This window comes from Dipodomys spectabilis, unplaced genomic scaffold, assembly GCF_019054845.1.
Source record: "Dipodomys spectabilis isolate Male_0828 unplaced genomic scaffold, ASM1905484v1 ptg000026l, whole genome shotgun sequence".
In the NCBI taxonomy this organism is placed as follows: Eukaryota; Metazoa; Chordata; class Mammalia; order Rodentia; family Heteromyidae; genus Dipodomys; species Dipodomys spectabilis.
This window is the reverse complement of record NW_024870703.1, coordinates 13,064,605-13,088,789: the sequence shown is the minus strand read 5'-3', so window position 1 is coordinate 13,088,789 and position 24,185 is coordinate 13,064,605. Positions and strand designations below refer to the sequence as shown.

Here is a 24,185-nt window from a genome sequence, read left to right as displayed (position 1 = left end):
ATCTCTAACCAGCAAAACTGGAGGCATGACTCAAGGCTCCAGATGTGAACAAGCAAGCTGAGCAAAGCTCAAGGACCTGAGTTCATTATTTGTACTGAGAAGGAGAACTACTGATCTATTAGATTCTTGAAAAAAAGGTTCCAGCTAGTAAGTGATAAAGATGAAGGCCAAGTACTGGTGGTTTATATCTTTGTAACCCTGGCTATTCAGAAGGCTAAGATCCGAGGATCACAGTTTGAAACCAGCCAGGGAAGGAAAGTCTATAAGATTCTTATCTCCTAACACAATAAAATTACTATGTGAAATTAATATTTGCTAATAAAAAGACAAAAATTCAAAAAAAAAAAGACTCTTATCTCCAATTCATCAGCAAAAAGCCAGAAGTAGAGATGTGTCTCAACTGGTAGAGCACCAGTCTTGAGCAAAAAAGCTAAGAGACAGTAACCAAGCACTAAATTCAAGCCAGAATACCAGCACAAAAAAAAGGTAAAATAAAAACAAAAAAGATAAAGATGAGAAAATAGATGCTGCAAATGTCGAACAAACCTGAAAAGATTTTGATATTTTTTTCTTTTCTTTTTTTTGGGTCCAGTCGTGGGGCCTGAACTCTGGGCCTGGATACTGTCCCTCAGCTCTTCAGCTCAAGGCTAGTGCTCTACCACTTGAGCCACAGCACCACTTCCAAGACTTTGATATTTTTAAAGAAAAAAATATTAAATGTTCCAAGAGCCTTGGTATTACTGTACTTAATCTTTATATAACCCTATAAAACTGTTATTCCCATTGCTGAAATAAGATAAAAATAGTTTCCTAAAATATAAACAAAACAGAAATGGAAAATAATAAGCAAAATTTTAAACAAAAATACAAGATTAATCATCTAGTTGTCTTAAATTCCATCAAGCAAACGAGAAAATGAAGAGAATATCAACCAATGTTAAAACAAAGTTATCAGAACTGAAAAGCAAAATCAAATTCACTACTATGTAACAGAAGTGAAACACACCAGAGATGAAAAGTTTTCAAGAAAGAAAAAAAAAAAATGAGACGAAACAGAATTAAGAAGAATTAGAATAATGCTACAATAAGATGAGGCAGTGTATTAAAATCATACTGAACCTGGAAATCCACTAATTAATCATTTTCAAACACATTTCTAAGTTACTTACCAAATATTCTTTTTAAAGAGACCAATAGTGCTGTTACAATGAAAGGACAGACTAAAAAAGAAAACATAGGATCCAGGAAATAAGTGTCCTAACGAGAGGCAAAATGCAGTTGTAGAGTAACAGCTAGAACACAGGTCTAAATAGCACATAGCCCACAACAGAGCATGGCAGGAATAAGAGACTGTATTGCAAAAGGTGGAGTGGTGCAAGGAGGAGAGACCAAGAAATTATAGATTTCACCACACACAAATATGTCTTAAAATGTTACTGAGAAAAGGTCTACTAGTGAAAGAAAACGAAGTAATCTATTTTTTAAAAAAGCTAATCTTTAACTCTAGGAAAAATGAAAAGTTGTACAACATGGTTGGCTTAGAAATGAAAAAGTGTTTTCATACATGCATGATATGTACATATTAAATACTAAGAGCCAACTCTATTGAATGAATTCAAGTAGGACATAAAGCAGAAAAGGTTAGTAGATAATATTTAAAATTGATAAAGGATAGTAACAAAACAATATGAAGGGCTGGGAAGGTGGCTCAGTGGTAGAGCGCTTGCCTTGCATGCCTGAGGCCCTGGGTTTGATTCCTCAGCACCACATAAGAAAAAAGCCGGAAGTGGCGCTGTGGCTCAAATGGTAGAGCGCTAGCCTTGAGCTGAAGAGCTGAGGGACAGCGCCCAGGCCCCCACGACCGGACCCAAAAAAAAAAAAAAAAAAAGAAAAATTAGTATGACGATACCAGAAATGGTATATAAGAATTATAAATTAGGGCTTGGAATGTGACTTAGTGGTAAAGTGCTTGTCTAGCATACATGAAGCCCTGGGTACCATTCCTCAGTACCACATAAACAGAAAGTCAGAAGTGGTACTGTGGCTCAAGTGGTAGCCTGGAGCAAAAGAAGCTAAGAGACAGTACCCAGACCCTGAGTTCAAGCCTCAGGATTGGCAAAAAAAAAAAAAAAAAAATTGAAAATTATTGAGGCTAGGAGCTAGTGGCTCACACCTGTAATCCTAGCGTCTCAGGAGGCTATCTGAGGCTCATGGTACAAAACCAATCTGTGAGACTCTTATCTCCAAGTGACCACCAGATAACCAGAAGTGGCACTGTGGCTCAAAGTGGTAGAGTGCTAGCCTTGAGTCAAAAAGCTTAAAGACAGCAACTAGGCCCTGAGTTCAAGTCCCAGGATCAAAAAAAAAAAAAATTAAAATTATAAATGATTGATTCTTAGGAAGTGTACTCATTACCTTACTCATGTAACTGTAACCCTCTGTATAGTATCTTTATAATAAAAAAAATAAAATAAAAATAAATAAAAAAGTGAAAAAAAATAAATGATTGATTCTGAAGTTATACTTTTATACTTGAGGAAAGAAATAGTACAGAAAGCAGCAGCTAGTTTTCATCATAAACCTTTTAGTACTATCTGCCTTTAAATGTATGCATGTATTACTCTACAAAAATTCTTAAATATATTTGCTAGATATATTAATTATGAATATAGCATGATGCTGGGAGAGTCCATGTGAGATGACTAATTATTAACTACTTCAAAATATGAACTGTGTCTTTTTTGTTGTTGTTGTCAGTTATGGGGCTTAAACTCTGGGCTTGGGTGCTGTCCCTCAGCTCTTCAGCTCAAGGCTAGTGCTCTACCACTTGAGACACAGCACTGTTACAGTTTTCTGATGGCTTATTGGAGATAAGAGTGTCACAGACTTTACTGCCTGGGCTGGCTTTGAATCACAATCCTCAGATCTTAGCCTCCAGAGTAGCTAAGATTACAGGCGTGAGCCAAAAGCACCTGGTTTATTTACCTATGAATCACTACTGTCTAACAATGTTTTTTGAACATAATTATTCTTTGCTGAAGAGAAGAAAAAGTGAATAGAAATGTAACTTGGGGCTGGGACAGAGTGCTTGCCTCAAATGCATGAGGCCCTAGATTTGAGTCCTCAGTACCACATAAGCTGGAAAAGCAGGAAATGGTGCTGTGGCTCAAGTGGTAGAGCGCTAGCCTTGAGCTGAAGAGCTCAGGGACAGCACCCAGGCCCAGAGTTCAGGCCCCACAACCGACAAAAAAAAAAAAAAAAATAGGATTTAAACTAGTTTAACAAGTAAAATACATAAATCCATACTAACACAAAACTTGAGGAAGACACGTAGTAAATACTTTAAAATACAAGACATTTTACACAATGGTCTATATGTTTCAAAGGAATAATAATATGCACAAGAAATACCTAATCATAGGCTACCTTTTTAGGTCAATATTTATAAATATTAGTCAACAACTAGGTCCTACTCAGAAACAAATAGTAATAGGCTAATAAAAAGCTCTGAAAATAGTAATTCTTAAATATGTTTTACACGATCATTTTTAATTTGTTACATTGTATATCTTGAAATAAATGTGCCATAACTAACTTAAGCAATGTGGAACATGATATAGATTGGCTACTCAAACTCAAAAAAAAACATTCTTGGGGGTGGGAATGTGGCTCAGTGGTAGAGTGCTTGCCTAGCATGCATGAAACACGGGGTTCGATTCCTCAGTACAACCCAAACAGAAAGAGTCACAAGTGGCACTGTGGCTCAAGAACTAACCTTGAACCAAAGTAGCTCAGGGACAGTGCCCAGGCCTTGAGTTCAAGCCCCAAAGAACAAGAAAAAAAAAATCCACATTCCTAAGCCGCTCTACTATGAAGCTTCCCCCTATAGCATCTGGAAAGCCAACTGCTTGCTTTCTTAAGACTGTTGTGGTCAGACATGGCTATGTGACCAAGAGATATATATATAAATGTTTGCTAGAGACCACGAGAAAGCACTTGTGGGAAAGTTTATCATTCACTGATTAAGGAGACTCAATCCAAAAATAACCCAAGCAAACATTTCTGCTGTTTTGCCTGGTGGTCTTAATGTGTGTCATTATAGCAATCTGTGCTAATTTAACAGAGGACAAGCAACAAATACTGGGAATGAGGGGTGGCAGATAAGAAGATGGAAAAAACTAGATTTGCAAACCTTAAGTGCACACATTACCAATGAGATATATGCCCAGCCCCCAAAACCAGTTTCTTTATGTCATCACTAAGCCAGTGCACAAAGCTTACAGCAATTACATTCTTCTCATGTGAGAGAACATGATCTCTATTTTGAAAGCCACTGGGGTTTACCGGTATCCCAAAGTATTCTTAACTGATAATTTATCCCACTATAATTGTACATTTTGATATGTGTAATTTTTCACTTTTATAAAATAGGTTCCAATACTGTTCTTCATGCATACTTTAATTTTTTACATTTATCTCCCTGAGAATAGCACAAGTGAGATTAACAGGTTAATATTTAACTATTTCCCATGATGTGAAATATAGTATCCTTAATAACACTAGCAACAACATAGTAAAAGTCTAACACAACTCTCCCAACACTGAATTAGTTTTCATCTATTTGAAATTTTAAAATATAAAAGTGTATCACATTACTTTACTGTGTACTGCTTTGATGATAATTAATATATGTGTGTATATTTACTACTTAAGGTCAAATGCTCAAAAAAAAGTTCAGCAAACTAATTTGTCTTGGAAAAATTCTTATTAATCATTAAAACATCATATAAAATGCAGGGGGAAGAAACTAACCTACATTAAAAACATAAAGGAAGAACTGAAAGATCTATTCCTCTAATTCATCCCACCCACACAGGTAACCAATATGAACAGTTGTTTAATTTCATTCTGATCTTTTCTTTTTTTTTTTTTTGGTGGGGGAGGGGGTCCGGTCATGGGGCCTGAACTCTGGGCCTGGGCGCTGTCCCTCAGCTCTTCAGCTCAAGGCTAGCTCTCTACCACTTGAGCCACAGCGCCACTTCCGGCTTTTTTCTTTTTGCTTATGTGGTGCTAAGGAATCAAACCCAGGGCCTCATGCATGCAAGGCAAGCGCTCTACCACTGAGCTACCTTCCCAGCCCTCATTCTGATCTTTTCTATATGAAGAGTCAGATGGAGGAAAAAAAAAAAAAAAAAAGAGCAAAAAGACATATATTTGGCTGGGAAGGTGGCTCAAGTGGTAGAGTGCTTGCCTCGCATGCATGAGGCCCTGGGTTTGACCCTCAGCACCACATAAGCATAAAAAAGCTGGAAGTGGCGCTGTGGCTCAAGTGGTACAGCACTAGCCTTGAGCTGAAGAGCTGAGAGACAGCGCCCAGGCCCAGAGGTCAGGCCCCATGAACAACCGAAAAAAAAAAAGAAGACATATATTTTGCCCATTGCCAGTGGTTCAGAAGGCTGAGACCTAAGGATGGAATTAAAGGCAAAGTTCAAGTTATGCCAGCTGTGAGTAAAAAAGCTGACTAAGAGCAAATGGCCCTGAATACCAATTAATTAGTTAATTAATAATAATTAATGAATTCATTTAATAAAGAAACCTTTTTAAAATAAATCTAATGCTATTATTTTAAGTAATGTTACTGAAATAAAGATCTCAATTATTTCATTTTATCTACTTGAAAAATATCAGATTATCCAGCTTGTCATTGTTTTCTGTTGAAATGTCAATACTAATCTAAGAAACAACCAAAATAAAATATAATCCTCACTGAGAATAGGAGAATCACAGTGCAAGACGCCCAAGCACATGAGACCACTTCTCAATTCATGGTTGGGGTGGTGGTATACACTCATCACCCTAGCTTCATGGATAGCTCAGACTGCACAGTTCTAGGCATGCCTAGCCAGAAAAGTTTGAGAGACTCATTCTCAACAGAAACAAGGTGTCATCCTAGCTGCAATGGGAAGCTAAAAATTGGTGGGTCACAGTCCAGGGTTCAAACCTGAACAGGAAATGAGACCTTAGCTCAAAAACTAACCAACATAGCAGGGGCACTGTGGCTCATGCCTGTAATCCTAGCTACTCAGGAAGCTGAGATCTGAGGATTGCAGTTTGAAGCCAGGACAGGCAGGAAAGCTCAGGAGACTTATCTCCAATTCAGCACCAAGAAAAAAAAAAAAAGGGCTGTGGCTCAAGTGGTAAAGTGCTATCCTCAAGCAAATAAACTCATGGACAGCACCCAGGTCCTGAGTTCAAGCCCCAGAACTGGCACAAAAAAATAAAAGGGCTAGAGACATGACTTAGGAGTAGAACACTTACCTAGCAAATGTTCTAGCTCAAACTCCAAAACCACCAAAAAGAAAAAAAAAAAAAAAAAGGTTGAAGGTAGTACATGTGATCTTTGTTCAGAGAAATGCAAACCAAACTAAAATTGAATTGGGATGGAATGACTATTGGATAAGAGAACTGAGAAAGGGATTTCTCTTTAGCTTACTCTGTTACCTGGTTTTTAAATAGGGGAAACTAATATGGCATGGCTGAAGTGAGCATTACCATTGATATACTAGACTTGAGCGGACCAAAAGTTAAGAATTAATGTTTAATTATATGTTCCATGTGAGCTGGGACCCTAAGAATTACTGTTTAATTAAATGTTTCATATGAGCTGGGACCATATCTGTCTCTTTTCTACTATCTCTTCTGTGAAGAGAATTTAGATATTCAGTTAAGTGCCCTACATTTTCTGTACAACAAGCAGAGAATCTGTATAAGGCTCTGAGTTCAACTCCAGTACAGCCACAACAAAATATATAAATTTTTCATGATACATTCTGGTTTGTTTTAAGACAGGGTCTCAATGTTTCCCATACTTGTCTTTAACTCTTGGACTGATCATCCTGACTCAAGACCACCTACAGCTAGAACTACAGGTATACACCACTGAGCTGGGCTTGATCTCATTTTCAATGAGATTTTGGCAAGTTTGTTTTCTATCTATTCTAGTCTTTTTTGCATTTGGTCTTACTTTACTAACTATACAACTTCAACTAAACCTTAAGGGTTTTTTGGTTGTTTTATTGGTCAGTCATTGGGCTTGAACTCTGGGCCTGGGCACTGTCCCTCAGCTCTTCAGCTCAAGGTTAGCGCTTTACCACTTGAGCCACAGTGCCACTTCTGGTATTCTGGTGGAGATAAGAGTGTCATGGACTTTCCTGCCCCAGCTGGCTTTGAACCGTGATCCTCAGATCTCAGCTAGGATTATAGACATGAACCACCAGCACCCTGTTAAGCCTTAAGTTTTGATGAAAAGAAAGCTCAAACAAGTTCATTCTGAGCTTTGAATAACTTAAGTATTTCTACCTGAAGTGGACCCTGAGATGGGGCCCCAGCTGGTATGATTCCATTTTGAGCTTTGCCTTTGTTTTAGAGATTTTAGACTTGATGGGCCTAGCTCCTGTAATGAAAAAAATACATTTGGTCCCCCTCCCCTTAACAACCTAACCTACCCTTGATTATTGAGTTAAAGACTGATCCATAAAACAGATAGGTTGTAATCTGGCTCCAACTGGTGAAACCACATGCTTATGGTAAACCCTGCCTTTTGCACATGCTTACAGTAAACTCCGCCTATTGGCCACCTGTGTGTGGTCTTGTATGACAGTACAATCGTTTGTGTGTGTTATGATCCCATTGGTCACATACGCATGACCAGGCTCGACCTCGTGGATTTTGCCTTTAAAAACCAAAGTATGTGGGCCGCTCAGGGTCACAGTCTCAGCTCCCTAGCCTGTGCTGTGGCCCTGACCCGTCAGTGTAGGAACCTTCTCAATAATGTTGCTTCTTTGTTAACAACTTTGTTGCGGTAGGCTCTGTCACTCCAGACGACTAGGTGGGCTTGCCTGCCTGAGTAGGGGTCTTCCTACTACACTATCATTTATTTAAAGGAGTTCAAAAAAGTCTAAATATCACAGTATATTAGTAATGTAACATATAAAGAAAATAAAAAATAATGATAATCATATTTATTTTCATGTTTAATGCAGAGTTCCATTTGTAGTCCAGATTGGCTCGAATTTGTCATGCACCTGCCTTAGCTACTGGATTACTGGGATTATAGGAATGCATCTGCTCGGGTTAGATATTTTTATTTAAAATAAGATTTACCTTCAATTAGCTATCTATTTAGAAGAAATAAGAAACATAAAATCTGAAGGTAGACACTATGTTGAAATGAACTTTATAACTTGGGGGGGGCGGCGTTGTGGAGGTGGGAGGGAAGGGAGGAGGAGGTAACAATGCTGGATAGGAAATGTAATCCCTCTGTACAGCATTTTTACAAAAAAAGGAAAAAAAATCTGAAGGTAGGAGCTTAAGAAAAGAAAAATGTTACAGAATTCTGCTGATTAAGTTTTTAGGAAGTGATGTCAAATACATTTCCTGATAGTCAGCATTCAACACATGACAAAGAACTGAGGAGACAACTCACAATTACCAAAACTCAACTGTCATTTGCTGCAGCTGACACCCAGCAGCAAGTATGTAGCCAGCAGTATCCTGAAATAAACTCTTGTCAAAATGATCTGTCAAGGTTCAATGCTCTAAAGGCTTTTTCCAGTGGAAGTCATAAGGTAACAAAAGGGACAAGTACAATGTTCCCTAGCTACTACAACTTTCATAGTCACATAAATATCAAACAGGCTGAGATACAGGACCTGCCTTTAATAACACAATTTTCTGAAACAGAAGAGAAACAGACACTGAATATACATTCAGTAACAATATATTTATTCACTTAAGAACCATTTATTAAGCAATAACTATGTCACTCTGCTACACCTTATAAAAATAAAAACACCCTTCAGTGACTCAGAGTTTAGGAGGAAACAAATACAGAAAGTATGAGATAGGTGATGTAATAGATACAACAGTAGATGTTCTTGCCACTAATCCCTTTAACCAACCAGATGGTTTAGCCAGTATTATCTAGTCCCTTTGTAAAACACTGCCCAAAGCCCAGATATCTTACTCATAGGTGGTAGCCATTCTTTAAAGTCCACCCATACATTTCAATTTCCATAAGAGTTGTAAAAGCTCACCAACACTCATCCCAAAATTGTTTATGCTAGTTGTACTTGTTATTTTAATTGAGTAATTCAAATACTACTTAAATAAAATCAGACATTCAAAGAATGGAACTTGGTGGTTGACTAACATATATGAATGAGGCTGAGTTCAATCTCCAGCACTTCCACTTCTCTCCTAAAGAAGCAAGAAATAAACAAACAAACAACAACAACAAGACAATAAAGGAGACTCATCAAAAACAACACTTTCAAACTAGTATGGAAGAAACAACCATTAAGACTAGGGTAAAGGTCATAAAAAAAAAAAAAAAAAAAAAGATTCTGCATTCAGAGTACTTTACTCAAAGAAAACCAAAACCAGAAATCATAAACAATAGAACTGTGGCTTATTCAAGAATGATAATATAGAACTCTAATCTGTGTTTGGAGAAAAAAGTGACATTAGCAAACAAACACATTTTTTATTGTTGTTAGTTGTGAAGCTTGGGCTTGATCTCTGAGCTGTTTTGATCAAGGCTAGAGCTCTACCACCCAGTGTCACTTCCAGTTTTCTAGTGGTTAACTGGAGATAAGAGTCTCCCAGGACTTTCCTGTCCCTGCCGGCTTTGAACCATGATCCTCAGACTCCAGCCCCCTGAGGAGCTAGGATTACAGGCGTGAGCCATCAATGTCTAGCTTGACAAATATATTTTTTAACAAAAAATATTTAAGGTATCATTATGACTATCTTTTCTGATTAAATGATCATCCACAAGTCTAAAAGGTATTGGATAACAATGCTTCTACCTTATATACATACTAACAGAGGATGTTTCCTTGGATCTGGAAGGCAGATAGGTTTTCCAGAGAAAGTAAACTTAATCTTCAGAGATGATTAGAAATTTAGTAGGCAGACAAAAGGAAAAAAACTCATGTCCTACACACTGACCCAGAAGCATGAAGAAAATTTAAAATGTCAAAATATTTCCTTCCACTTACTCTACCCAGATCTATATGAGTCAACCTTTATCTATGGCATATTATTATTTATCCTTGTCCCTCAAATTCTTTATCTATGAATTAGGGTTAATAACTACCAATAAAATTTTACAAAGATTAAAAGAGATTTTACATATAAAGTGGTTAGCATTGTGCTTTGGCAAGATAAAGGCTCAATAAATGAAACGTATTGGTTGGGGAGGTTAAAGAAGAAAGGACAGAGGAAACATAAAAGTATGGGATGAATTACTGAGGCTAAGGGTGCTTTCTTCCCCGTTGAACTCTATTCTTTTAAGTTCAGTGACTGTGCTGACCCAGTTCTCCAGGCTCCTCCCTGTCCCTCCTTTCAGCTTTATAGGAATCTGCATTCTTCAAGACAGGTTGGGGTTGTGCCTATAATTTAAACTCCTTTGCTCACAGCTTAAACTTCCCATTGAGGAAGCATAAACAAAAAATACAAAAACCTGAGAGCAACTACTAAACTGGGCTGTAATTTTCCATTGGGTGAAACTGGTATCACCCTTGTGGAATTAGACATCGTGTTTATTTCTCCAAAGTAGAGATACAGGTATTGGATCCAATTTCTGTCACATGTTTATGAGTGTTAATGAAACTTCTGTGATCAGCAATCAAATATTCCCTTGGGCTCTTTCCTAGGAAAGGATCTCACCAGTGTAGTTATGCCAAAAAGAAACCTACTTGCCACACCCAAAATACCTTTCCATCCAACCTTATTCAATACTTCCCCAAGTTCACCTTAATTCCAGAACTCCTATTCCCGTACTTTACTCCCCACCGCACCTCCAAAACACCTACTCCTTTTTTCTTCTGCTAATCTGCTTCAAGCTAACTCTACAATACAATTTACTTCTTTACTATATTTTGTAATATTCCATTATCTTATTCAAATAAAATATTTTTTAACGAAAGTAAAACAAAGTCTGCCAAAGAAAGTGATTTCCCCAAGTAACTTGCTGCATAAGAACAAATAAACAGTTGACATATTTACTATTTTGACCTATCATAAAGTATGTAAAATAGGCTAAGAAAAGTCTAATAACCAAAACTAAATTATTGTGTAATCAATGAACACTATATTAAAATATATACATTGAACATAATTAAGCTAACCTTAGCACAAGGTGGAAAAGTCTCAAATTTGGAGTGTTGGGTTTTTTGTTTTTTTTTTATTTTTGTCAGTCGTGGGGCTTGAACTCTGGGCTTGGGCGCTGTCCCTGAGAGCTCTACCACTTGAGCCACAGAGCCACTTCCGGTTTTCTAGTGGTTTATAGGAGATAAGAGTGCCATAGACTTTCCTGCCCTTTCCTGCCCCAAATCCTCAGATCTCAGCCTCCTGAGTAAGTAGGATTATAGGCGTGAGCCACTGGCGCCCAGCAGGATTTTTTTTTTTTTTTTAAGAAATAAACATTTCTGGGGCTGGGAAGGTGGCTCAGTGGTAGAGTGCTTGCCTTGCATGCCTGAGGCCCAGGGTTCGGTTCCTCAGCACCACATAAGCAAAAAGAAAAAAGCCAGAAGTGGCGCTGTGGCTCAAGTGGTAGAGAGCTAGCCTTGAGCTAAAGAACTGAGGGACAGCGCCCAGGCCCAGCGTTCAGGCTCCACAACCAGACCCCCCCGCCAAAAAAAAGAAAGAAACATTTCAAAAAGAAAATACAAAAAAGAAAAAAAAAAGAAACATTTTAGTATTCCCTACACAAAAATGAAATTATTAAAAGCATTTAGGATAATATATTGTCAAACATTTTTTTAAGAAAATAAATTGTTACTTTCCTGAGCTTCTAGCTTTATCATTTATGGTATTTATTATTGTTCTGTTTGAAGAAAAACTTTTTTTTTTTTGCCAGTCCTGGGGCTTGAACTCAGGGCCTGAGCACTGTCCCTGAGCTGCTTTTGCTCAAGACTAGTACTCTACCGCTTGAGCCATGGCGCCACCTCCAGCTTTTTCTGCTTATGTGGTGCTAAGAAATCGAACCCAGAGCCTCATGCCAGGCAAGCACTCTACCACTAAGCCACATTCCCAACCCAAGAAAACCTTTTAATAAACGATAAGAAATTAAATTATAATAGCCATTCAAAGAATATTTAATCTTCTAAATATCTCAATGTGCTTGGTTCTTTAGGTCAGGAACAATTACACACAAGTAAAGAAGCAATAAAAGGAAGGGACTGGTATAGAAAACAAATGCTAGCCTGGGTACTAAAACAACTCAATTTTAAACTAAGTCTACACTAACTCTAAGAATGACCTCAGATAAATCACTACGACTCTTGTTCTAACTAAAAAGGGATAAGATTACTTAAATTTTAAAGTTCCTGTAGAAGCAAAATATTCTTGGTATAAAAAAAAGAAGATAGAGGAAGCAGTGCTGTGTCTCAAGTGGTAGAGCACTCATCTTGAGCTGAAGAGCTGAGGGACAGGGCCCAGGTCCATAGTTCAAGCCCCACAACCAACAACAACAAAAAAAAAAAAAAAAAAAAGGAAGAGGAGCTGGGAATTTGCTCAGTGGTAGAGTGCTTGCCTCGCATGCATGAGGTCCTGGGTTGGATTCCTCAGCACCACATAAGCAGAAAAAGTTGGAAGTACCACTGTGGTTCAAGTTGGTAGAGAACTAGCCTTGAGCTGAAGAGCTCAGGGACAGCACCCAGGCCCAGAGTTCAGGCCCCACAACCAACATAAAAAGAAAAAAAAGGAGATAGAGAGGGAGGGAATGAGAGGGAAAGAGGGAACAGCTTACACTAAGCACTAAGCACAAGGAAAGAAATGTACATATCAACTGATTTGGAAGAAATAGTTGTACTGTCAAAGTTTGTAGACTTCATAAACTTTATAGATCATGATAATGACAATTTGCCTTGTAAAGGTTAAAATGTTTGTGACTTTAGCTAAGTATCACTATCTCACAATACTGTGAAATTTATGTAATCACTAATCTCAAAAAAAGATATAAAGGTGAATAGAGACACTGGGCAGGGTAAGGAAGCTCTATAATTATGTAATTATAAATGCTGAAAGAAAAAATAGATCACTAACATTGTATACAGTCTCTTCCTCTGCCTGGGTCCTCTCTACCCTTCTGTTCCTGTCTTGTTTTTTTCCTCCTCTTCTACTGTTTCTCCAACTACTCTTTCTTGCCTCAAGTTTCTCTCTGAACCCCCAATTTTCCTTTATTATTCTCTCCAGTCCTCAGAACTTACAAGCTATCTCCATCTGCTACAGCCTGCCATCTCTACCCAATCCTCTAACTTCAAAAACTATTTATTGTGCTAGGCACCGGTGGCTCATGCCTGTAATCCTAGCTACTCCAGAGGCTGAGATCTGAGGATCATGGGGCAGGAAAGTCCCTGACACTCTTATCTCCAATAAACCACTAGAAAACCAGAAGTGGCACTGTGGCTCAAGTCGTAGAGCACTTCCTTGAGCTGAAGAATGCAGGGACAGCGCCCAAGCCCAGAGTTCAAGCCCCACTGCCAACAAAAACAAAACAAAAAACTATTTATTTTCCTTAAACCACTACTTACATGGAAAGAAAATCTAGAAGCTATTATGCTGAATGGATCTACTGGTTTCTAAGATATGATTTAAGTAAATAATACAATTCAATGCATTCTGTCTACCAACATCTCAACCAATGAAAGAAAACCACTTATTGGGCAACCACCATGCACCTCGAATTTTACATACTTCATGTCTTTTTAAGCTTTACCATTACTGTTGGGATTATCAACATTTTGCAAATAAAAATGAGGCCTAGAAAATTTAAAAACTAGAACATAGATGTCTAATTCAAAGCCCCACTGCTAAATTATGATGATCAAAAGACTGCTTTGTTATATTAACCAGCCAGGTAACAACTCCAAGGATGATAAGGGAAACTTTATTTTTAATATTCCAGAAATGAAACCGATATGTCATTAATAACATTGATAAATCAAAAGGTATAGTTGATATCGAGTAGCTAAGTAGCTTGGCAGAAAGAAATCAAATTATTTGGACTCTGAACCCTTCTCAAAGACTGCATAGTGATCAATTTTGAACAGTTTCTGCCTAAATTACCAAGATTTAAGAGAAAAACAGTAGGTCACCTCCTACTAATGGAATTCAAAGAAATGTAGATACAGAAATAAAGTTTAAAGGATTCAAAGTGTAAACCAATGCAACAGCAATATTCAGGACAGTACGCTGCAAACTTGGGGAGATGGGGTGGGGGAAAGGAAGAAGGAAGAAAGGGAAAGAGGGTGGAAAAAAATAGAACCAGTTGCACTGGCACAAGCTTATAATCAATACCATAGAGGTAGAAGCAGGAGGATCATGAATTTAAGGCTAGCTTTGGCTATGATCCTTCTACTTCCACCTCCAGAGTAGCTGGTATTCCAGATGGGCACCACCACAGCCAGCTTGCTTTTTTTTTTCTTAATTTAATTTTATTGTAAAGATGCTGTACTGAGGGGTTACTGTTACGTGAGTAAGGCAATGAGTCCATTACTTGTCAATCATTATTACCCCTTCCCTTGTTGTTGTCCCACTATCCCTTCCCTCCCCCACCTCCCACACTCCTCCCCTCTCCACCTCATTCCCCGCCCCAAGTTGTAAAGTTCATTTCCAATATACTGTCCTGTGTGTATACTTGTTGCAATGGGTCATCCTGTGTCCTTGTTTCAGCGTTTTATTATTCCCCTTCCCCTCCCCAGATTAGAGAAATGTATATACAAGATGCAGCGGGCTTGAAAGAGAGTCTTCCAAAATTTGGATTAGGGTCTCACAGGCTGGACTTACTATGATTCTCTTGTTTCCATATCCCAAGTATGCAAATTCAGCCTGGGCAGCAAAGTCCCTGAGATTCTCATCTCCAATTTACCACCAGGAAACTGAAAGTGGCACTGTGGCTCAAAGTGGTAGAGAGCTAGCCTTGAGCAAAACTGCTCAGAACAGTGCCCAGGTCCATGGTTCAAGCCCCACAACTGACTAAAAAAAGCAAGCCAGGCACTGGTGGCTCATGCCTGTAATCCTAGCTACTCAGGTGGCTGAGATCTGAGGACTACAGTTCAAAGCCAGCCCAGGCAGGAAAGTCTATGAGACTCATCTCCAATTAACCACAAGAAAACTAAAAGTGGCACTGTGCCTCAAGTGGTAGAGCTTAAGAGCTCAGGGACAGGACCTAGGCCCAGAGTTCAAGCACCACGACAGTCAAAACAACAACTACAGAAGAAATGCTATCAGTGTTAATTTCATCAAATAATTACTCAGCCCATTATTTGTTATTTATTAAATTTTTTAAAAAGTACCAGGAGAAAAATCAGTTTCCTGTAACAGTGAACTACAGTGACTTTCTTACTGAAAAATTCTGGACAAAATAACAGAAAACAGAAACCCTCTGAAATACACTAACAAAAGCCCACTTTTTTCACTTTGGGTATTTGCCAATCAGAACAAATCTAAATTTTAGTTTCAACAGCCTTGCAGAACCCAAAAGGCAAAAACTCAAAGACCAATCCATCCCAAGTGGAGAGTCTACAGTTCATATAGATCTCACAAGAACTTAGGTAAGAAACTTTTATAGTGCTTAGAACCTCAGGACAAAGGTGGCAGAAGTAGTCACCCCCAAATGTATTCATAACCAAAATTCACATCAGCTCCATAGTCCTCAACTCCTTAAGCAACAAATCTTCTTTACACCACTTTTGGACTAGTAACGCCCTCAGCATGTACCTACCAGAAGCAAAGACACAACCCAGTCTTATGTTTTTCCAAGGATAGTGAGCAACACACAAAACAAGATAAACTAAGACTGCAAAAGGACAAGTTAGGTCTGCAGCATGACTCAAGCAATATGAGGCCTGCTTAGCAAGTGTGAAGCCCTGAGTTGGAACCCAAGGAAGGCCAAAAACAACTGCAAAGGAACAAGTCATAATAAACCATAATCGGCAAAAACTACAAACGATACAACAAACTCAAATATCAAACTATAGAGACACCAACTAGAAGTGAAAACTTACTAGATTTAAAGGATAAAACAGTATCTGGAAAATAGTTGCAAAGGACAACACACTTGGAAGAGAGAGAAGGGGGAGAGTGAAAGAAAGAAAGAGGAAGACAGAAAAGTTCCAGCAGATTTGCATAACAATAGATTGTACTCAATTAAAAAGAAAACCAATGAACAAGAAGCCAGAATAAATTATCCACAATAAAGGGCAGAAGTATAAAAAGATGGAAAATATAGAGAACAAAAAAGGAAAAAGCCTAAAACATGTACAATTAGACGTCCAAATAGAGCAAGTTTAGCAGGGGACATATTTAGAAATTCTAACATAATCTGCATATTTAATGAAATGTCAACCACCAACTTTTGATGTTAGAGAAGTGCACCATCACTGTCACTATCACCAAACCACCACCACCACACCACTGACAAAAAATACAATTTTTTTTAAAGTCTTACACGAAATGAAAAGGCATCTACCCAGACAAATCAATGAAACTACACACTACCAAAACAAACCTTAAATGCAATTAATAAACTGTGCAATAAAACCTCTAATATGTAAGTAAAAAGAAAAACATTAAGTAACAGTGTAGCGCTGATTACTTCAGAAGGTCGTAAGAAATAGTAGGTCCAGGTTTAGCTTACTGGTAGAGGGTATGCTTGGCCATGTGCCAGACCCTGGGTTCAAGCCCCAGGACCAAAAGAGAAGAAAGATTAAGAAAAAAAGGAAACTGCCACTGGTGGCTCCTGAGGCTGAGATCTGAGGGTCAGAGTTTGAAACCAGCCCAGGCAGGAAAATCTATGAGACTCTTATCTCCAATTAACCACAGAAAAAGCCAGAAGTGGAGCTGTGGCTCAAGGGATAGAGTGCTAACCTCGAGCAAAAAGAGCTCAGGGACAGCATCCACACTCAGAACCAGCAAAAGAAAAAAGAGAAAAAGAAAGAAGGAAAGTCAGATGCTGGTGGCTCACAACTGTAAGCTATTGAGAAGGAAAGTCAGTGAGACTCTAAACTCCATTTGACCAACCTGTTCCTCCTCATCCCCCCAAAAAAAAGAAAAAGAAAAAAAGCCAGAAGTGAAACTGTAACTCAAGTGATAGAGTATTAGATTTGTGGACAAAAGTTCAGGGACAGCATCCAGGCCCTGAGTTCAAGCTCCTGGCATATACACAAAAAGAAAAAAGGGAAGGAAAGGAAGAAAGAAGGAGGGAGAAAATGAACAAGGAAGAGAAAGAGAACGTTGGAAAAAGTAGAAAGAGATGGAGAACGCTAATGTATCTGAAAATAATTGTACAAAAAACATTTGGAAAACAGTGACAGAGTTAAATGAAACCTATTTCAGGGCTGGGAATGTGGCTTAGTGGTAGAGTGCTTGCCTAGCTTGCCTGAAGCTCTGGGTTTGATTCCTCAGTACCACATACACAGGAAAAAATTGGGACTGGTGTTGTGGCTCAGTGGTAGAGTGCTTGCCTTGTATACTTGAAGCCCTGGGTTTGATTCCTCAGCACCACATAAGCAAAAAGAAAAAAGCCAGAAGTGGCGCTGTGGCTCAAGTGGTAGAGCGCTAGCCTTGAGCTGAAGAGCTGAGGGACAGCGCTCAAGCCCAGAGTTCAGGCCCCACAACCGGACAAAAAAAAAAAAAAGCAGCTCAGGGCCCTGAGTTCAAGCCCTAGGATTGGCAAAACAAACAACAACAACAAAAAAAAAAAAAAAAAATATTTCATTCCTAGTTATTTAACCTCTCTCTGACTTCACTTTACTTACACAAAAAGTTTGGAGTTATTTCCAAAGTTCATTCCAGCTCAAAGCTTACACTGTCATTATATATTTCAGTCAGTGGGAGGTAATTCAAATTATAATATTCAACTGCCTGCCTAAAAATAAAATGCTATTATCAGAAAGAACAATGGAAACATAATGACTTATATCCCAAAGTCTATAAAAAGTCATCCATACACCAACACAAGTATTGAAATTGCCAAACTTTTTTATACACTGTGTACTCACATGTGTATGCATGCATAAAAAGAAAAGCATTGGTTCTCAATCCCTGCACACTAGAACAAAGGAGAAAAAATCTATATCTATGTATATATACATAGATACAGATATTAGATATAAATATTGAGATAGATAGATAGACCGACAGGGGCCTTAATTCCTATGATTCTTATTTAACTGGTCTACAGTACAGTTCAGGAAAGACTATCTTTAAAAAGCCCCTCTCCCCCAAATTATTCTTGTTGAGAAACAGTAAAGTGACAAATAACAGGATGTTTTAAAAGAGTAAAATTTCTACAACCTTTCCAAATTGTAATTAAAGATCAAGGATTAAATTCTCAGGGATATGAACAGAGTGAAAAAAATGAACCTATTCCATATCACAAAAGGGTTCACCTGTTTCAAATTTAAAATGGCTTAAAGAACCAAATAAAACTGAAGATTAGTATTATAAAGGAGTTATTAAAAGTATAAAATTTGTTATCAAAACATAAAGAAAATTATATTCAGAAAAGCTGATACGAATTCCAAGATAGCCACCACCCACTGCATAATATTCTAATCGTTTTGAGGCAGTCACTGAAGGCCATCATTCATTCTTACTAAAAGACATATTGTGCCAGGTACCAACCAGTGGCTCACACCTGTAATCCTAGCTACTCAGAAGGCTGAGATCTGAGGATCACAGTTCAAAAGGATCACCGGCAGAAAAGTTCACAAGATTTGTATTTCAAACTAACTACCAAAAAGTCAGAAGTGGAGTTGTAGAGCAATAGCCTTGAGCCAAAAATCTTAGAGACAGTGCCCAGGCCAAGTTCTAGAACACACACACACACACTCACTCACACACACATGCCCATAGTACCCAGAATAGTCTCCAGCAATAGTGTCCAGCAAGGTCTCAAGATGGCATCTAAATGCTCTTAACTTTAGAAGAGTTCATGACTGAAGATTATGCTTTTCTGTCTAGAGATAAAGAAATAAGTAAAAGTTTTTGCTAACATTTGTGTATGTATTTATTCAATGCTTACTGGAGTTATGAACCAGACTAGGTACTTAAAACATGTTATTTAATTATCACAAAGTAATTCATTATCTTCACCTTATTCATGAAAAAATTAAAACGTGTACAATAGGCATGAAATACAACAGTGAGTTTTAGAACAAGAATTTATACCGAGATCTCTATCATGTTGCCTTTCATGATTTGGTAAATAACTGAACTTCTGAAAGTCATTTTAAGTGTTTTTGTACTATTTAATGTTCAGCAGTCTTATGAAGCTGTTCAGTTAAAAGATCTCAATAATTTTGACTCCCCTTTAACTCAGACCTCACATTTGATCCCTCTGCACATCTTGCTAGTTCTACCTTCCTGTGTCCAGAATCCATCAGATTTTGATAGCGTATCAAAATGAACGTTCTCAAATCTCACTATTCTCACTCATCTGGCCTGAATTAACTACAATAGCATGTTAACTGGTCTCCCTGCTTCTATTTCCCAAGTTTATTCTGAACCTGTGCAAAGCGATCCTTTTTAAAGTTGCTCTTGGCTCAAAGCATATTTAAAGTATTTACAAATGGATAAGACCTAGTACTCTCTGACATTCTTTCCTTCTCTTCTACTCTAGCCACATTTGCCTCCCTGTTAGTCTTCTGATATTCCAAGCATTCTCCCATTCCCTAGCTGTTCCTTCTACCTAGATTACTTTCCTCACTTCAGGTATCACCTTTTCAGATTTAAAGCGCAAATGATACCTCATCAGTGAAGCATTACTCCCTATCTCCCTTACCCTATCAGGACATTTATTATCTTCCAACATTTCAGGTATATATCATTGTTTGCCTGCCCTCATGATTAAGCTTCATGAGAGCAAGAGCCGGTTTTATTCACAGTTGTATCTTCTCCATGTTTATAACAGTGTCTGGTATGAAATATGTGCTTGAAAATTATGTCCTTAATGAAAATATAAATCACTAACACCAAAGCCCAGATCCATTAATACTCCAGCATATAGCCTCCAAATACATAGGCCCAACATTACTCAAACTTCTGAACTTTTCCATACAATTCTAGAATTTCCAGGTAAATAATCTAAGTCTCCCCACACCCAGCCACAAATGCATACCAAAATTCAGGGCCATTACTTTTTTTTTTTTTTTCTTGGGTCCGGTTGTGGGGCCTGAACGCAGGGCCTGGGCGCTGTCCCTCAGCTCTTCAGCTCAAGGCTAGCGCTCTACCACTTGAGCCACAGCGCCCTCTTCCGGCTTTTTCTTTTTGCATATGTGGTGCTGAGGAATCGAACCCAGGGCCTCAGGCATGCAAGGCAAGCGCTCTACCACTGAGCCACCTTCCCAGCCCAGGGCCATTACTTTTATTTACATTTTCACTTTCCCAGAAGTCAGTAATTGTCAAATACTGAGCCTTAGGTTCTCATCACTTCATAAAGTTTTCTTCTGCTCCTCTCCTCATTCACTGCTAAATCTTCTCACGCTATTCTAAGAAAATTAGCCAAAAATTAGCCACCTGGCCCCCAAATGATAATCATCTGATTCTTCCACATGTTGATTATATTCTATCATTCTTACTAGGCTGCATGCTTTACTTTAGAGGGTCTCTCAAATAAGGCCTCACATGTAGAAAATAGTTTCAAATATTATTATTATTATGCCCACAATTCCTTTCACAAACATAAAGCTCCATGAGATCTTGGTCATTCTTTTCTTTCCCCTGAATTATCTATTCTCACAAAACAGGAAGAGCACTACTTCAAAGAGAAAGAGGGTCTATTAACTAATGAACAAGGGAGAAATAAATGATAAAAGGTGTTTCTGATACAATGTGGCTATTTCTTTACACCCTAAATAGATGAGAACTTAGATTGCTTTTACAACTTTACCCAGGTAGCTTGAAAGAGCAGGACTGACAGGTTCCTGAAAGGACAAATGAGACTAAATTTTAGAAGCATTTCGTTGACTTTGGTGTTAATGACTTGAAAAGAAATTTAAAAGGACACCAAGTGATGAATAGTTCACCCACCAACCATGAAAATATTTTACTTATTTTTCTAAGAATATTCCAATGAAAGATTCTAATTTAATGTTAGTCTAATGTAAGTTTTTTAATGTCTCAATTATGATAATAAGGAGGTCAAAGATCATCCATTACTATAAACCCTCTTCCCCCAAAATATGTAATATTAGTATGTTCAGAAAACATGACACAATTTCTAAGTTTCTTCCTGGAAGGTTCACACAAACAAAAAAGACACTGTTAAAGAACATAATGTAAAGTGGCACTGTGGCTCAAGCAGCAGAGCGCATGCCTTGAGCTGAAGAGCTGAGGGACAGCGCCCAGGCCCAGAGTTCAAGCCCCACAACTGACCAAAAAAAAAAAAAAAAAGAACGTAATGTAGTCAATAAATATCATGAGAATCAATGGGAAACTTACTTGAAGTTTAACACACATATCTGTGTGTAAACTCAAGACTAACTACATTCATGAGTAAATTGTAAAGTTAAACATAAAGAAAGAGGGTGAACAGTGGGCAGGTAGGTTGTAAATTCCTAAACTGCTACAGACAGAAAGGTAAGCATTATTTTCATGCAACTCATTTTACATTAAAGAAATTGAAAGTTAAGCATTTGCATACAAAAAAATTCATGAACTTGCACATTTCACACTTCCTTGAAGCCCAAAGTCCTTGTTTATAGAATGCATCACCAGTAATAGTGAATTATATAAGCATTTGAATTTCTTGGGCACGAGATAGCTGTGATCAGGCTAATTCTAAGGAAACTTACAAATAGACTAGATATTAAAGCAATATAATAGGGATGAAAAAGTTGTCAAAGACTTAGAAGGAAAAAGGAGTCATAGAAGCTGTCCATCTCCCCTCCACTTCAATTGTTCTTCCAGAAGCTTCTCTGATCACCATATCTAAAATAACTGACCCTATTACATTCTATTCTGACCCCTAACTTTTTTCCTCATTGCAGTCTCTGGTATACACCATTTTATTATATAGTTGCATTTCTTGGTTGCCCTCCCATTAAAATATAAATCCTATGAGGGCAGAAGCTTTGTCAGTTTAAACACATAGCTGGCACTCAGTAAACATGGGGTGAATAATGAAACTAAGCCCAAAGAGGTCAAGGTTGCAGAGCTAGCAACAAGCAAAAAAGTTTAACCATAGATTCTATTAAGCAGATTTTTGTTTTTTAGTGCCAAAAAATGTATATATTACATATATATTCATATATATGCATGTCCCACACACACACAAAAGCAGCACATTGAGTAGCATTTAAACTTTAAGTGCTTCTCAGCAGGCTGAGATCTGAAGATCATGGTTCAAAGCCAGTCCAGCCAGTTAAGTACATGAGACTTTTTAATTAACCACTAAAAAGCCAAAGTAGACTTGTAGCTCAAGTGGTGGAGCACCAACCCTGAGTGAAAAAGATAAGGGGCAGTGCCCAGGCCCTGAGCTCAAGCCCAAGGACCTGCACAACAACAACAAAAAAACAGCACATGCATCTCATAAGCCATAAGCACTCAGGATTGGCCTATAAAGCACAAAGACATGACCACTCACAATTCTCTAAGTTTATCCTAAAATTAAGTCTATGCTTTAGTTTTGAGAACCACTACTGCTTACCAACTCAGAGTGACCTGTAAAGTATCAACCTCATTTTCTCTCTTCTCAGGCCCACAAAAACTCCTCTCTGGATACAGCTTTTATCTTGCAGATTATGCAAGGCAATGTAACTAACGTCCAAGCCTCTTTCATTTCTTTTAAAGTACGTGTCAATCTCACATTATACACATGACATTAATTCTTGAGAAGTTTCAAGGGAACCATCTCGGAACTTCTCATCATCCGACTGTGATCACTTAGGTCCTTCATTGAAAATCCATGAAATCTAAAAGAAACATGAGACGGGAATGAAGGGGAAGGGAAAGAAGAAAAAGAGAGAAGAGTAGAGAAGCATTGTTGACACACATTAAAACCGGGAGCTGACACTGCTATTCACACTTCTGCCCGACCAAACGTCAGCTTCACGCAGAAAAAGCCCAGGGCCTCTCTGACACAACTTGTGCTGTCTTTAATCACCTTCCCCGCGGAGGGAGCCAACTGCCAACACCTTTGGCGGTGAACGTCCGGGAGACCCGGGATGGGAACTCGCTAAGACAGGGCCATTGGCACCGCGTCTCGGAAAACTTACGGTCAGCCCGATTCGCAAGACTGAAAGGGACGCCCTGAGATGGGCCGGGGGGGGGGGGGGGGGGGGGCAACGAGAGTTGAAATGCGACTGGGAGTTAAAGAGTGAGCGAGAGGCAGCCAACGCCAAAAAGGCGCCGTGCGGGTAAACAACGCATCCGGGATGGGAGTGGAGGCGCGGGGTGGAAGAAGTGGGGTCAGCGAAAGCCAGGGGTGCGGGGGGGGGGGGGGCGCGGGCCGAGGCGCGCGGGGGAAGGGAGGCGGGGGCCGGGGGGCTGCGGGTGAGAGAGGGTCCGGGGCGGGGCGGGAAGGAGCGGAGAGGCGGGATGCCGAGGGCCAGGCCGGGAGGGTCCGTACCTGCAGCTCCGCCCGCTCCACCTCCCACTGGGCTCGCTCCACCTCGAAGCGGGCCCACTCGTGCTGCAGGAAGTGCAGGATCCCGGGGAGGCTGTACTGGGCTCGGGCCGCCCCCGCCGCCGTCGCCCCGTCGCCGGCCGCGGCAGCCTCCGCCAGAGGCCCGAGCCCCTTAGCACCGCCGGCGCCCGGATGGTTGTTGCTGAAGAAAACGCCGGGACCCGCCTGCTCGTCCATGGTGGCCGCAGAAACCCGGGCTCAGCCCAGGCGCCCAGCCGCGGAGGCAACAGCGGCAACCAGCAGTACCTCCACCTCCTCCTCCCGCCGCCGCCGCCGCCGCCGCCGCCGCCGCTACCGCCGCTCCCCGCCCACACCCCAGTCAGCAGGGAGCAGCCGCCTGGACGCGGAGGCCGGGCGAGCCCGTGACGGGCCGGGAAGTGGGTCAACTGCGGCGCGCGGCGCGCGGGGCTCGCCGGGAAATGTAGTCTCGGAGGGCGGAGCGTGCAGCGCAGCAGCCTGTGGGGCTGCTCGCCTGGCTTTGGGGGCGGGG

At 39.5% G+C, this 24,185-nt stretch overlaps 1 protein-coding gene across 2 annotated transcripts in view; it reads right to left on the bottom strand.

Moving 5' to 3' along the window:
• The window catches only part of Strn (striatin), a 109,433-nt gene extending 85,468 nt beyond the window's left edge, over nucleotides 1-23,965 (bottom strand). For both annotated transcript variants that reach the window (XM_042675479.1, XM_042675480.1), the window contains exon 1: nucleotides 23,639-23,965. In XM_042675479.1, coding sequence (XP_042531413.1) covers nucleotides 23,639-23,872 — 234 coding nt within the window. In that variant the 5' untranslated portion in view covers nucleotides 23,873-23,965. The remainder of the gene's footprint in view (nucleotides 1-23,638) is intronic.
• Between the last annotated feature and the right edge of the window lie 220 nt (nucleotides 23,966-24,185).